General features: G+C 40.5%; 1 protein-coding gene across 2 annotated transcripts in view; it reads left to right on the forward strand.

Annotated features, from left to right (window-relative positions):
• IQGAP2 (IQ motif containing GTPase activating protein 2) overlaps window positions 1–14,689 on the forward strand; it is a 301,456-nt gene that overhangs the window by 50,183 nt on the left and 236,584 nt on the right. For both annotated transcript variants that reach the window (XM_054487835.2, XM_063664918.1), the window contains exon 2: window positions 8,261–8,360. In XM_054487835.2, coding sequence (XP_054343810.1) covers window positions 8,261–8,360 — 100 coding nt within the window. The remainder of the gene's footprint in view (window positions 1–8,260; window positions 8,361–14,689) is intronic.

The raw sequence follows: 14,689 nt of genomic DNA on the forward strand, positions 1-14,689 counted from the left end.
ACACATCATAAAGAGCTTACATTGATTAGAGGAATAAGTCATGTGCTGTATAATATACAGAAAAAAACCCACTTGTAACCAAGAGATTGTTTTGTTTTCTTGCATGTACCGTTGAATCATGTGTGATCTATTTTTTCATTTTTCCTAATAGTCAAGGGAAAATTAGGCCAAGGCTCACTGTTCTCTTGTCTTCTAAAGCCTCCAACTTTGTAGGAATATCCTCTGTTATTTTACTATTTGGGGTGGTTTTCGTGAGGATGGGGACAGAGTGTTAGCAGTGACTTGCTACTCCTTGGGAACAGCCCAGAGGACTGTTGTTATAAGACCTGCTAATTCTGTGTAACAGTTGTAAAATATTATTATTCCTATGGGGTATTAAAGTTTATGTAAATATCTGGGTCTTTAAACTATTCATTATCTATAGAGAATAGGGAGAATTACTTTAGGATTGGTTCTAAATAACTTGAGACATTTTGCCCTGACCAACAGTTCAAGCATAAAAGGTCCATACCGAGTCATAGGGAGTTGAGTTTCTTTCCCTTCTTCTAAATATAGTAGAAGCTTATCCAAACTAAAGATTTTTAAATTACCTTCTGTTGTTGGAGTTAAATTTTTAAAATTGGCCTTGGAAACTTGACACTTCATTCTTTCTTACTGATATCTGTATGGGGATGGGAGGACAGAGTGTATAGGAGTAGGCAGTGGGCAAATGGAATTTTCTCTGTGCTTACTTGGTAATAAGTAAGAGGTTTGGTTTCCAAACTGTGTCTTGAAATTGTAATTGTCCAAGAAATCCCAAATCTAGGAATCATTGCCTATAATTCTTCCAAATTAAGCAGAGTTCTAGATACACCCCACCCACAAACCCAGTCTGCAGGCCAGCCCTCTGTATATGGGCCTTAATGTCTCCATGGGCTGCTTTGGGTTTCTAGATAATGAAAAAAGAAATTAGATATTCTTTTTTTTTTTCTTTTTTTCTTTTATTATTATTATACTTTAAGTTTTAGGGTACATGTGCACAATGTGCAGGTTTGTTACATATGTATACATGTGCCATGTTTGTGTGCTGCACCCATTAACTCGTCATTTAGCATTAGGTATATCTCCTAATGCTATCCCTCCCCGCTCCCCCTGCCCCACAACGGTCCCCGGAGTATGTTTTTCCCCTTCCTGTGTCCATGTGTTCTCATTGTTCAATTCCCACCTATGAGTGAGAACACGCGGTGTTTGGTTTTTTGTCCTTGCGATAGTTTGCTGAGAATGATGGTTTCCAGTTTCATCCATGTCCCTACAAAGGACATGAACTCTTCATTTTTTATGGCTGCATAGTATTTCATGGTGTATATGTGCCACATTTTCTTAATCCGGTCTATCGTTGTTGGACATTTGGGTTGGTTCCAAGTCTTTGCTATTGTGAATGGTGCCGCAATAAACATATGTGTGCATGTGTCTTTATAGCAGCATAATTTATAATCCTTTGGGTATATACCCAGTAATGGGATGGCTGGGTCAAATGGTATTTCTAGTTCTAGATCCCTGAGGAATCGCCACACTGACTTCCACAATGATTGAACTAGTTTACAGTCCCACCAACAGTGTAAAAGTGTTCCTATTTCTCCACATCCTCTCCAGCACCTGTTGTTTCCTGAGTTTTTAATGATCGCCATTCTAACTGGTGTGAGATGGTATCTCATTGCAGTTTGGATTTGCAGGAAATTAGATATTCTTATTCAGATTTACACAGCAGACCAAATGAATTTTTCTCTTGTGTGAAATTTATAAATAATTCTTCTATTCTGGAAAGACATCCTGGATTTGGAGACCCAGGCTTCGTTTAAAAACAAATGAACAGTCTGGTGCAGTGGCTCACACCTGTAATCCCAGCACTTTGGGAGGCTGAGGTGGGCCTCCCTCAGGAGGTCAGGAGTTCGAGACCTGCCTGGCCAACTTGGTGAAACCCCATCTCTACTAAAAATACAAAAAAAAATTTAGCCTGGCATGGTGGCACGTGCCTGTAGTCCCAGCTACTTGAGAGGCTGAGTCATGAGAATCGCTTGAACTCAGGAGGCAGAGGTTGCAGTGAGCCAAGATCGTGCTACTGCACTCCAGCCTGGGCAACAAGAGCGAGACTCTGTATCAAAAAAAAAAAAAAAAAAGAACAACAAAACCAACAAGTGTTAAGTAGATGTTTATAAGTATGAAAAAAGTTTGGGGACTTTTGTATGGAAGTGGGATTCAGGAACCCTCTTTCATGTGTAGATCCTGATGCCATGTACATTGAAAGTATATTTGCAGAAAAGTATTAATTATTTTCATAAAGCCTAAACTATCTCTCCATTTTCCTGCATAATTATGACAAGCTTCTTAACTATTCCAGGCCCTAGTGACCTCACTGCAACAAAGAGGGTATTGGCAGCCAATCAGGAACTGTAACTCTTGTTGGTAAACTTGTCTTGTCACTGTTAATTACTCTCACTTCTCCACCTGGGAAATTCTTCTAATGCCAAACTTGAAGATTTGGGGCTTTGTGTTATTATGGTAGGTGGCCATAGTCGCTTACAGCCTTGTCTAACCCGAATATCCTCTGAAGTTGTGTGTTGATTTATAACTTTGGAAGGTTCTTAGAAATGTGTCATGGGGGAACAGTTCCAGGGATGATGTGGAAGGCAGGCTTTCCATAAAGTTCCCCTGCCCTTAGTATCTTGTGTGACTATTATGAGAGCAGCAAACTTCGTAGGACTAAACTTGGAAGGACACAGCATCTCTGCCTTGAAGCACAAAGTTGAGCTCACCGTTCAGCAGCCTTTACTGAGCACCTATTATTTCCTTTGCCCGTGGTAGGGACATAGAAATGGATGAGACTCGAGGGCCTGTGCTCAGTGTCTCATAATTTTAGTGTCTTGATGAAGCCATGTTTTTAACATAGGGGTGGCAGTCTTTCATCGTTTCAGATTCTTTAGAGTGCCTGTGAATACGTATTGGTTTACTAACAACTTCAGCCTGGGGTTTGCCTATTTTTCAAAAGAAAATTCAGTTTAAGGAAGTTTGATTATGTGGTCCTTTAAAGCTTAAGATTAAGCAGCTGTGAAATACTTTTGGAAGCTGGTATGAAGCAGGAATGTACCACGGGTCAAATTTACAGAGGTTATCAGCTTACTTGAAATCTTGGACTTTAGGTTCTCTCATCTTTATATTCCATTCTCCCATTCCCACCCCAGTTTTAGTGTCTTGGAATCAGTTCTGTTCCTTCTAATGTGTTCTTTGATGTATAAATGCCATCTCTGATAACTATTCTTTAAGTTGTGAGAGGGGGCAGATATCCTTCTAGGTATTTTCTTCCAGACAAAAGCAGTTCCCAACTCTTAGAAGATGGTTCAATGAACAATTGAAATGAATTATATATTCAAGTATACTTAGGATTCCTTGTAGAAATTTTGAACCACATAGAATAACAATGTATATTTATAATGCTAAGGCTGGGCACCATGGCTCACTCCTGTAATCCCAGCACTTTGGGAGGCATAAACTGGAGGACTGTTTGAGCTCAGGGGTAAGTTCAAGGCCAGCATGGGTAACATAGTGAGACCTTGTCTCTACTGAAAATAAATAAAGGTTAAATTTTTAAAAATACAAAATAAATGCTAAATTGTGGGCATATTTTTTTCTTTCTTTCTTTCTTTCTTTTTTGAGACAGGGTCTTGCTTTGTCACCCAGGCTGGAATACAGTGGCGCAATCATAGTTTGCTGGAGCCTCCACTTCATGGGCTCAAGTAATCCTGCCTCAGCCTTCCGAGTAGCTGGGACTATAGGCTTGCACCACCACACTCAGCCAATTTTTTGTATTTTTTGTAGAGATGGGGCTTCACCATGTTGCCCATGCTAGTCTCAAACTCCTGAACTCAAGGGATTCATTCGCCTTGGCCTCCCAAAGTGGTGGGAGCTACCCCAGCCGGACATATTTCTATGAATTGGTAATTCCTGGTTTTCTGCTTTTCCTGGAAGAGAAACACCCTAAATAATACCCTATTACAGAACAGATTACAAGCCCTGGTTTTGGGGCCTCTTGCCAACCCTCCCTTCAATATATCCCTCAAATCTAAGCATTTCATAATTATGCCAAACTTTCAATTGTTTAATACAAACTTTGAGAGACCTTTTGAGTCATATTCATCACTTTGTGTTCCATCTCCATAATAAACTGGCACCAAGCAGCCACTCAAATATTTGTTGAACAAATGAGTGAATTTTAATACAAAGTGTATGGTGGCCTTGGTGTCTCTGTGTGAAGGTAGCAGGTAGAGAATAGGGGAAATTAAACAGTGACCATGTCAACTCCTTATTGAATTAGGTAGATTTTGGGCTATTTTTACATTGGATTTTGTACATATTCTTTGGGAAATGGACTCCTAGAGGACCCTTTCATTTCTAATTTATACTTCTGTTTCAAAATACTCTCTAACAACTTGCTTTCATTCTGCTCCTTGAATCTGTGAGTAAGCCTTATTGTATAATTTTCATAGAATGCAATTGCTTTGAACTGTCATCTGATGCTACAAGTGGCATTTTGTGAGTTGCTAATACATCAGAAAGCTGTGTTCTTCACAGTGTCCTCATGTTTTTTGTGGTTCACGGCAGCAAGTAAAGATGAACTGTGGAGGTTGCAGTTAATCAAGTTACTTTAAAATGAAAAGAATTTTGAAGCCACTTAAATGACCTGCTTCTTGGGCTTGGCAGTGACAAGTCCCTTCCTGGGCCCACTTAGATTTAGCAGCAAGAGGTACTGGGCAAAGAATAAGGGCTGCAATGTTGACAGACCTTAGTTCCAGCCCTGGCTTTACCATTGACCCAGCAAATATTCGTGCCAGACCATTTACCTTGCTTGACTTTGGTTTCCTCATTTATAGGAAAGAGATAATGCCTATCTCTCAGGGTGATCATCAGAACCACAGAACCACAGAACCACACAGTAACATATGGAAACGTTCTTTATAGGCAATAAAGCCATGTCTTAAGTGAATTATTTTATTAGCTCCATGATGGATCTTTAAATGACAGTGTTATTATCCATGCCAGTGGTTCTTATCAGAAGCCACTACTTAGTAAATATTGAGTAATGCAGAAATATTTGCAGGCAGTCTCTGTGGCCCAGAAGGATCTGCTTTTGCTGTTAAGATTTTCTCAAATTCCTTAACCTTCCTATACTTACAATTTGACAGTAGATTATGAAAGGTGTTCTCTCCCATTCAAGGAAGGCGAGGCCGAAGTGTGTGTAGTTAGAAAGTCAGTGGGCCAGGCAGAAGGTCAGAAGGCAAGGAATGGACATGTACAAGGAAGTCCCATGAGGGTACACATTTTTTATACTTATTACCCTGTGTCTGGTGCTTTGACTCACATGTGGCATATAGAACCTACGAATTGAACATTAGTTGAGTAAAGTCCACAGAACGGTGCTATCTTTGCTCCGTTAATGATCATACTCTTATTGAGTGTAAATAAATAAAATTACCCCACAGAGATATTTTGGAGCCCTTTGGGAGCCTTTCCCGATAAGATATTTTATTTTTTCATCATATATTTTTACAGAGCATGCAGCCTGTGCAGGGAGGTGTACTGGGCACCATGAGGACACAAATCTGTCTTCTAGGAGTTTACTGTTAACCAAAGCAGGATAGGAGGGCATTTTGAGCTAAGACAATCAGGAAGACTTTGGGAAGAAAAGGGCCCACTGGGTCAAGCCTAGAAGATAGATAGGATCCCACTAGATGGGGTCAGTATGTTGCAATTGCAATTTAAAGCTTTGTGGGTGTGTATTTTAATTCACACATTAAGTAAAATCTCTTATTTGGACAGGACGATAACAGAGTTTAGGAGCCCCTCAGCGGCTGTCCTGGGCTGGTACAATCTTGCATGGTTTGTGGAGGGAGTTGTGTGCAGCGGCTGAGGGACCGGGTTCTGCTGGGGCTTCTGTGTCCTGCTGGGGGGTTAGTTGAGGCTGGAAGGGTGCAGCAGCATAAGAGAGATGGGGAGAGCACCGCCTTTTTAATGTGACCCCAGTGCCCACTCTTCCAAGTTGGGGGTGGTGTGACGAGCACATGGGCTCCCACTAGGAGTTTTATTTTGGATCCAAACCTTAGTGTTTCTGAAGTACTATAAAATGAAAATATCCTGTCAGAAATGGGAAAGTCTTTAAGCTGAAATTAAAAAGAGAAACTGGAAATCATGAGGTATCTTGGGGATTAACTGTTCAGAACAGTAGAGATGGAGGATTAGGTGATAGTATGTGAGTGTGACAGGTATCATTTAAGAAAACACAGGAAAAGAAATATAATTTTTTTTTGAGACAGAGTCTCATACTGTCACCTAGGCTGGAGTGCAGTGGTGCTATCTCAGCTCACTGCAACCTCCGCCTCCTGGGTTGAAGCGATTCTCCTGCCTGAGCCTCCTGAGTAGCTGGGATTACAGCTGGGATTACAGCTGGGATTACCACCACGCCTGGCTAATTTTTGTATTTTTAGTAGAGATGGGGTTTCACCATGTTGCCCAGGCTGGTCTCGAACTCCTGACTCAAGTAATCTGCCTGCCTCGACCTCCCAAAGTGCTGGGATTACAGGCGTGAGCCACCGTGCCTGGCCTAAAAATTATAATTTTTAAAGTCTATTCATTATGCAGTAATGATGAGCTCACTTAGTGATGATTCACTGGAAGGTAGTTTTTTTGTACACGTAGAGTGCTATCTATGTGCAAGGAGCCCTGACAAATTCGCGGGAGATATGAAGATAATCAAAACCTTCCTCTAAGGATCCCCTAGTTTGGAGAGACAGACAGACTGATTTACAGTGGGGGGCTTTTCTGATGAGTGATGTAATAAAAATGTGAACTAAAGTGCCAAGGAGAGCCAATGGATTTAGATTCAGAGATCCTTGGAATTTTGCCTGAGATGATGTGAAAGGCACAACCTGCAGAAGGTGGGAGAATGGCTTTCCAGGCAGAGAGAAGGGTGGAGCAGAAGCACTCGGCGTTGGAGGGAGTGGTGTGGTCCTGGAACACGGTGCTGCCTGGGAGCTCTGGCTAAAGTGTGGGCTTCCTGGATGGGGGGAGGTGCAAAGTGCTCTAGAACCTTGTTCTGTAGGAAATAGGGGAGCCATCAAAAGTTTTGAGAGGGGGAGTAATAAGGAAGACGCTTCTGTTGGCCATGGGGAGAATCAGTGGAAGAGGGGTAGTGGCTGAGTGACTAGACCTGTTCTGAGAGTTTATGGGAGAGACATTAAGACCTGGATTCTCGCAGTGGAGGTGCAGAGGAAGATTGAGAGCTTCTGTACTTTTCTGAAATGTGAGAGCTCAGTTTTAAAGTTGAGATTGGACTGAGTTTATTAAAGAAAAAGAAAATGTTTTTGACAGATGTCAATCTTTGTTGACACCCGTTGGTATCAATGCTGTGGGGTGAGGTCTCCATGTTCAAGGGATGGAGCCACAATAGAAAATTGGGAGTGGTAGGAAGGGGGATGGGACAAGGATGAGGACATTCATGGAAGCTCCTGCCCCTTTGCACACTGCTTTTTTTTTTTTTTTTTTTTTTTCCTGACACTGAGTCTAACTCTATCGCCCAGGGTGGAGTACAGTGGTGCAATCTTGGCTCACTGCAACCTCCACCTCCCAGGTTCAAGTGATTCTCCTGATTCTCTTGCCTCAGCCTCCCGAGTAGCTGGGACTACAGGTGCCCCCCACCACACCCAGCTAATTTTTTGTATTTTTAGTAGAGACGGGGTTTCACCGTATTAGCCAGGATGGTCTAGATCTCCTGACCTTGTGATCCGCCCACCTCAGCCTTCCAAAGTGCTGAGATTACAGGCATGAGCCACTGCACCTGGCCTTGATTCACTTGTTAGAAATAATATTGTAAAAATAAAAAAACTAGCCAAGTGTGGTGGTGTGTGCCTGTAGTCCCAGCTACTCCGGAGGCTGAGGTGAGACGATTGCTTGAGCCCAGGAGGCTGAGGTTGCAGTAAGTCATGATGGCACCACTGCACTCCAGCCTGGGTGACAGTGCCAGTTCCTGTCTCAAAAAATAAAAATAAAAATAAAGGAAAAGAAATGATATTGTAAAATCCAAAGGCAAATTTCTGTCTCTGCCTGGTGTTTCAATACTCCTGTCTCTGAATGTTAAATGTTCAGCTGCGTATGATTTTTTTCTGATTGATTGTCTCGGGTGTTTAATGAAGACTGCCTTTGTAAATCACATGTTGTTATCCTCTATTTCTAGCTATTGTGGACGATGAAAGGCTCTCTGCAGAGGAGATGGATGAGAGGAGGCGGCAGAACATTGCTTATGAATATCTGTGCCACTTAGAGGAAGCCAAAAGGTAAGATCCAGACTTAGTCTATTTGTGCACCATCTCTTGGAGATAAGCTTTGTGATAAGGCATGGGATTTGATGACCAGAGGGTTCTGAAATGGGCCAGCAATTCTGAGTTGTCATAGTTGGAGATGGCCAGGGAGAGATTCTTGCCTGCACTCAGTGATTTAGATTTGGCCAAACCTCCCATGCCAGGAGACCAGTGGGCTAGGGGTGACCCCTCCACACTCCGCTCCACCCCTCAGTCACAGCTGGGTACACATCACACTCCTGTGCATATGCTACATAGTTCTAATAACTCATTTGCAGTCTTGTTGGCAGCAGGATAATGGGAGAAGAAGCATCTATTTCTTGCAAATGGTTGGGCAGAGTTGAGAAAAAGTTGATGCCACAGCCAAAGTTGAGGCACTGGGAGGAAGGCAACTATTCTTTTCCCTTCCTCAGAGCCTCCCAGGAAATCACGGGGCCAACTGCAGATTGTTTCAAATTCTTCATCTCACTGGCTTGGATGTAGAGGAGCAACAATGACTTAAATCAACTTCCTTTTTCCCCAGAGCTTCCTTGGGCCTTTTCCCCACTCCCAGCCCAATGATGATAAATGCCCAGCAGGACAGTGGCATATCAGACTGAAGTCCATCAGTCCCTAAGTAGGTTTATGACAGCAATCTCCTCTTTAAACCATGGGTGTGTGGCCACTTAGGGTATATTGTCTCTAAAATCACATTGACTCTTTTAGGCTTTTTAGATTAAATAAATGTTGCGTTCTCCAAGGAGAAAGTGAAGATAAAGAGTCCTAAGTGCAAATACTTTCCTCATGAGAGGAAGTGAGAGAACTTTATCCTTTGTGGGGCGAATACTACAGAGTTCATATACCATGAGTTAGAGTTTGATTGAATGCTTTATGCCATGATGGAGCGACAGTATTGTTCCCTGGACAAAGATATGTTCCAGCCCTCTTAGCTGTATAGAAATAAATACTTGGTTAAATGGTCACTGGTGTTAATTATCTCTAATCACTGATAAATGGCTATCTACAGAACTAGAATGATGAGGTTTTTAATCAGTATTTTGGTGACACATGCCCTAATTTGACATCAAAATTGCTTTCAAGGGGTTTCTCGGAGTTGTTTAATATTTTAGTAATGTCACGTAACTTTCTTTAGGCTCTAAAAACCAAGTTTTAAAGATTGTTTAACATGTCTGTGAAGTCTACAGTTAGGTTGTAGGATGCTAGCGATTCACTGTCAGTCTAAGATAATTAAAAACATGCTTTTGGTCAAGTTGTCACAAAAAAGTTAGATAAGGAGATTAATCCACAGGCATTGAAAAGAAGTGGTCCCAATCACTCCTGAGGCTAAGGTGGGAGGATCTCTTGAGCCTGGGAGGTGGAGGCTGCAGTGAGCTGAGATCGGGCTGCTGCACTCCAGCCTGGGTGGCAAAGTGAGACACTGTCTTAAAAAAAAAAAAAAAAAAAAGGAAAAGAAAGAAAAAGAAAAGAAAAAAATATACTTTCAGTGAATAAGTTCAAGGAGATGGTAGAAAAACTTACTTTTCTATTGATACTCACTTTACGTTCTGTTTTTAACAAGTGGGAAGGGGTGTCATGTAGAGGAAAATGATATGTGATTGGGAGTTGGTTTACCTAACTTCCTGGTCCCAGCTCCACCACTTACACAAGCAGCTTGACTTTCCACAGACCATTTAACCTGTGGGAAGTTCAATTTGTCCCCTCTGTAAATGAGACAATCAAGATGATGTTACTTATTGCCCTACTTATTCATGGATTCAAGGATTTTTAAAAAATCATTTAAAGAAGGTGAAAGTATTCTGTAAGCTATAGTGCCAGTCAGGTTTATGGTGATAACATAAGCAAAGTTTTCTCCTCAGTATATTGAAATGGTATAAATGTAGCAAATTTTTAGCAAACTACTAGCAAATCAAATCCAGCAACATATAAAATGTATTTAATACCATCAAGTGAGATTTATCCTAGGAAGCAAGCTTGGTTTAAGACCTGAAAATCAATATCATAGACCATATTAATGGAAGAAAGGACAGAAGCCATATGATCATCTCAATATATGCAGGAGAAGCATTTGATAAAATCCAGCCCCCTTTCTTGACTTAAAACATTCAACAAACTAGGAATAGAAGAGAATTTCAACCTGATAAAGGACATCTATGAAAAACCTACAAGTAACACCATACTCAATGGTGAAATACAGGAATAAGGATGTTTTTTCTTACCACTTCTGTTTAACATTGTACTGGAGATTTTAGCCAGGCAGTTAGGCAAGAAAAATAAACAAAAGGCATCCAGGTTAGAAAGGAAGACATGAAACTATTTCTAAGGGATGTTATCTGGTTTATAGAAAATCCATAGGAATCTACTAAAAAACAGAATAGAAGAAAACACTAAAAATCCCCACCACAATGAGTCCATCATGGTTGTAGGATACTAGGGGAGTGTGTAAATATTGCATTTCTTGACACGAGCAATAAGCAATCTGAAAATGAAATTAAGAAAGCAATTCAATATACGATAGCATTAAAAACAATAAAATTCTTAGGAATAAAATTAACAAAAGAAGTACAAGAATTGAACACTGAAAACTACAACACACTGAAAATTTTAAAACTCTTAAATAGATGGAAAGACATCTCATGTTCATGGATTGGAAAACAGCATTAAGAAAACAATGGTCCCAAATTGATTTATAGATTCAATACAGTTTCTGGAAATATCCCAGCTGCCTTCTTTTTTTTAAATGGAGAAATTAAAAAGCTGATTCTAAAATTTATATGGTGGCCAGGCCTGGTGGCTTATGCTTATCTTCCAGCACTTTAGGAGGCTGAGATGGGAGTATTGCTTGAGGCCAGGAGTTTGAGACCAGCCTAGGTAATGTAGCGAAACCCTGTCTCTGCAAAAAAAAAATTTTTGAATTAGCTAGATGTGGTGGCATGCACCAGTAGACCTAGCTACTCTGGAGGCTGAGGCATGAAGATCACTCAGGAGGCTGAGGATGCAGTGAGTTACGATCACACCACTGCACTCCAGCCTGGGTGACAGAGCAAGACCTTGTCTCAAAAACAAGAACAAAAATAAAGTTTATATGGAGATGCAAGGAATGCAGAATAGTCAAAAGCGTCTTGAAAAAGAAACGCAAAGTTGGAGGACTCATTTTTCAATTTCAAAACGTACTTACAAAGCCCACAGTGATTGAGACAGTGTGGTACTGGCATAAGGATATGCATATAGATCAATAGAGTAGATTTGAGAGTCTAGAAATAATCCCTAGCACTTCTGGCAAACTGATTTTCATCAGCAGAATAAAGGCAATTCACTGGGAGTGAGAGAAGATGCCCTTTTCAACAAAGGATGCTGACTACTGAATGTCTACATACATAAAAATGAATTTGGACCTCTGCCTCACACCATATACAAACATTTTCTTAAAATGGGTTATTAACCTAAATGTGAGAGCCACAACTGTAAATCTCTCCAGAAGAAAACAGGAGTAAATCTTTGTAACCTTGGGTGTTAGGCATTGGTTTCTGAGCTATGACACCAAAGCACAACCAATAAAAGAAAAACAGATAAATTAGACATTATAAAAACTGAAACCTTTTTTGATTCAAGAGATACCATCAAGAAAGTGAAAAGACAAATCATGTATCTGATAAAGGTTACATGTATTCAGAATATACAAAGGGTTCTTAGTCGGGTGAGGTGGCTCACACCTGTAATCCTAGCACTTTGGGAGGCTAAGGCCAGCAGATCTCTTGAGCCCAGGAGATCGAGACCAGCCTGGGCAACATGGTGAAACCCCATCTCTACAAAAAAATAGAAAAATTAGCTGGATGTGGTGGCACATGCCTGTAGTCCCAGCTACTCTGGAGGCTGAAGTGGGAGAATCGCTTGAGCCTGGGAGGTGGAGGTTACAATGAGCTGAGATCACACTGCACTCTACTCTAGCCTGGGTGACAGAGCAAGACTCTGTCTCAAAAAAATAAAAATAAAAATAAAGCACTTTTAAATTCTACATAAAGAGTTACTAGCCTAATTTTAAAATGGGCAAAAGTTCTGAATAGACATGTCTCCAAAGAAGATAGACAAGTGATCAATAAGCATATGACAAGGTAGTCAACATCATTAGTCATCAGGGAAATACAAACCAAAACCACGATGAGATGTTACTTCATAACCACCAGGGTAGCTATAATCAAAGATGGACGATAACAAATGTTAGTGAGGATGTAGAGAAATCAAAACTCATACATTGCTGAACAGATTGTAAAATGGTGCAGCTACTTTAGAAAATAGTCTGGCAGCTCTTTAAAAAATTAAACATAGAGTTACCATATGACCCAGCAATTATCCTCCCAGGTATATACGTATGAAAATTGAAAATCTATGCCCATACAAAAACTTCTACTCAAATGTTCACAGAATCATAATTTATAATGACAAAAAGCAGAAACAATCCAAATGTCTACCCACTGATAAATGGTGATGTATCCATACAATGACATATTTTTCAGCTATAAAAAAGAATGAAGTACTGATACATACTACAACATGGATGAACCTTAAAAACATGTTGAGTGAAAGAAGCTAGACACAAAAGGCCACATATTATATGAAATGTCCAGAATAGACAAATCCATAGAGACAAAGTAGATTAGTGATTGCCAGGGCTTAGGGGAAGAAGAGAAATGCTGGATAATTGCTGCTGGGTATGGGATTTCTTTTTGGGCTGATAAAAATATTCTAAAATTGATTGTGGTGATGGTTGCACAACTCTGAGTATACTAAGAACCACTGAGTTGTTTACTTTAAAAGGGAGAATTGTATGGTATATAAGTTGTATCTCAATAAAGCTATTTATTAAAGATAATTTCCTTACACTGGCTTGGAGAGGTCCTTAGGAAGCTGTTAAATAAGATCAATTGATATTAGCAGATACATTGCATACAGAAGTTACCCCTAAGATACACGAGATATCTAAATACTGTGTTTGTTTTACAGATATTTACTGAGCATCCTCTATGTGTAAACAAGCCTAGGAGGGTTGTTTTGGGAGATGGAGTTCAGGCAACAAATAATGCTGTGCTCAGAAAAACTCGCCATTTGGTTGAACTTTTTACTCAAGAGTTTAAAGTTATTTTCCTTCATTTATGTTTGCTCTGTTAATCTCTCTGTATATGTGTATCATCTCCATATCCAGCCATCATCCTCCTAAACAGCTCTCATATGTTCACCTCTCTATCCCACCACTGCTAGCCCGCCGAAGGATTCCAGCATCTCTTGTGAGACTACTGTAGTGGCCCTTAACTGGTTTCTTCGTGAGTCTCTGGCCTCCTTCAATCCTTTATCTGTCTTACAGTCAGACAAATCTTTTCAAAACTCTGAGCAAACTCCTTTACTTGGCCTCATAGACTCTGCATAGTCCAGTTCAACCTCTTTAGTTTTACATTGTGCCGCACTGCTCTGTGCTTCAACCACATTGATCTGTTTTATTCCCTGTTCCCTCCTGCGCAGGACCTTGCCATGTGCTATTCGCTTTTCATATTCCTCTTTATCTAGTCAGACTTATTTCCTCTTCAGATTGCAGCTCACTTTGTCCGGGTATCCTTCTCTGGCTTCCACATCCAGGTCAAACTCACCGATTAGAAGGCCTTTTGACATCACATCTATTGCATGTTCGAATGAATAACGTAATGCCCAGTGTTGGATCAGTATCATTCGCTACTAAGGAGGATTGATTATGCTCTGTTTTCTGTACATTTTGGATGTTGGAGGTAACAAGGAGGCTATGAATCAGACTCATGGTAGACAACTAGACTGACAGCCTAGCGGTAATCTTTGTTTCACTGGGAAATTCTATATTGCAGTTAGATGATGCAAGTCCTTCCCGACAGGTTTGTGACCCAGTAAGTTATGAAGTTGGGAATTCCAGACAACTTAATAAGCCGTGATACCACAGTGAACTAGAAAATATCCAGAAAGGCGTATAGAGTATTGCTCAATGAATGAATGAAGAGAGAAAGAGGAAGCCTGTGTATTAGGAGGACTTAAGGCTGAAATTATTGCTCAAACTTTATAAAATTATGAAGTCTTTACATATAGATGTTAAGACTCAAAAAATGAATTTTTTTTTTTTTTTTTTTTTTTTTTTTTGGAGACGTAGTGTCACTCTGTTGCCCAGGCTGGAATGCAGTGCAGTGGTGCAATCTCGGCTCACCGTAACCTCCACCTCCTGGGTTCAAACGATTATTTCTCCTGCCTCAGCCTCCCAAGTAGCTAGGATTACAGAAGTATGCCACCATGCCTGG

Source organism: Pongo pygmaeus, chromosome 4 (assembly GCF_028885625.2).
Source record: "Pongo pygmaeus isolate AG05252 chromosome 4, NHGRI_mPonPyg2-v2.0_pri, whole genome shotgun sequence".
NCBI lineage: Eukaryota > Metazoa > Chordata > Mammalia > Primates > Hominidae > Pongo > Pongo pygmaeus.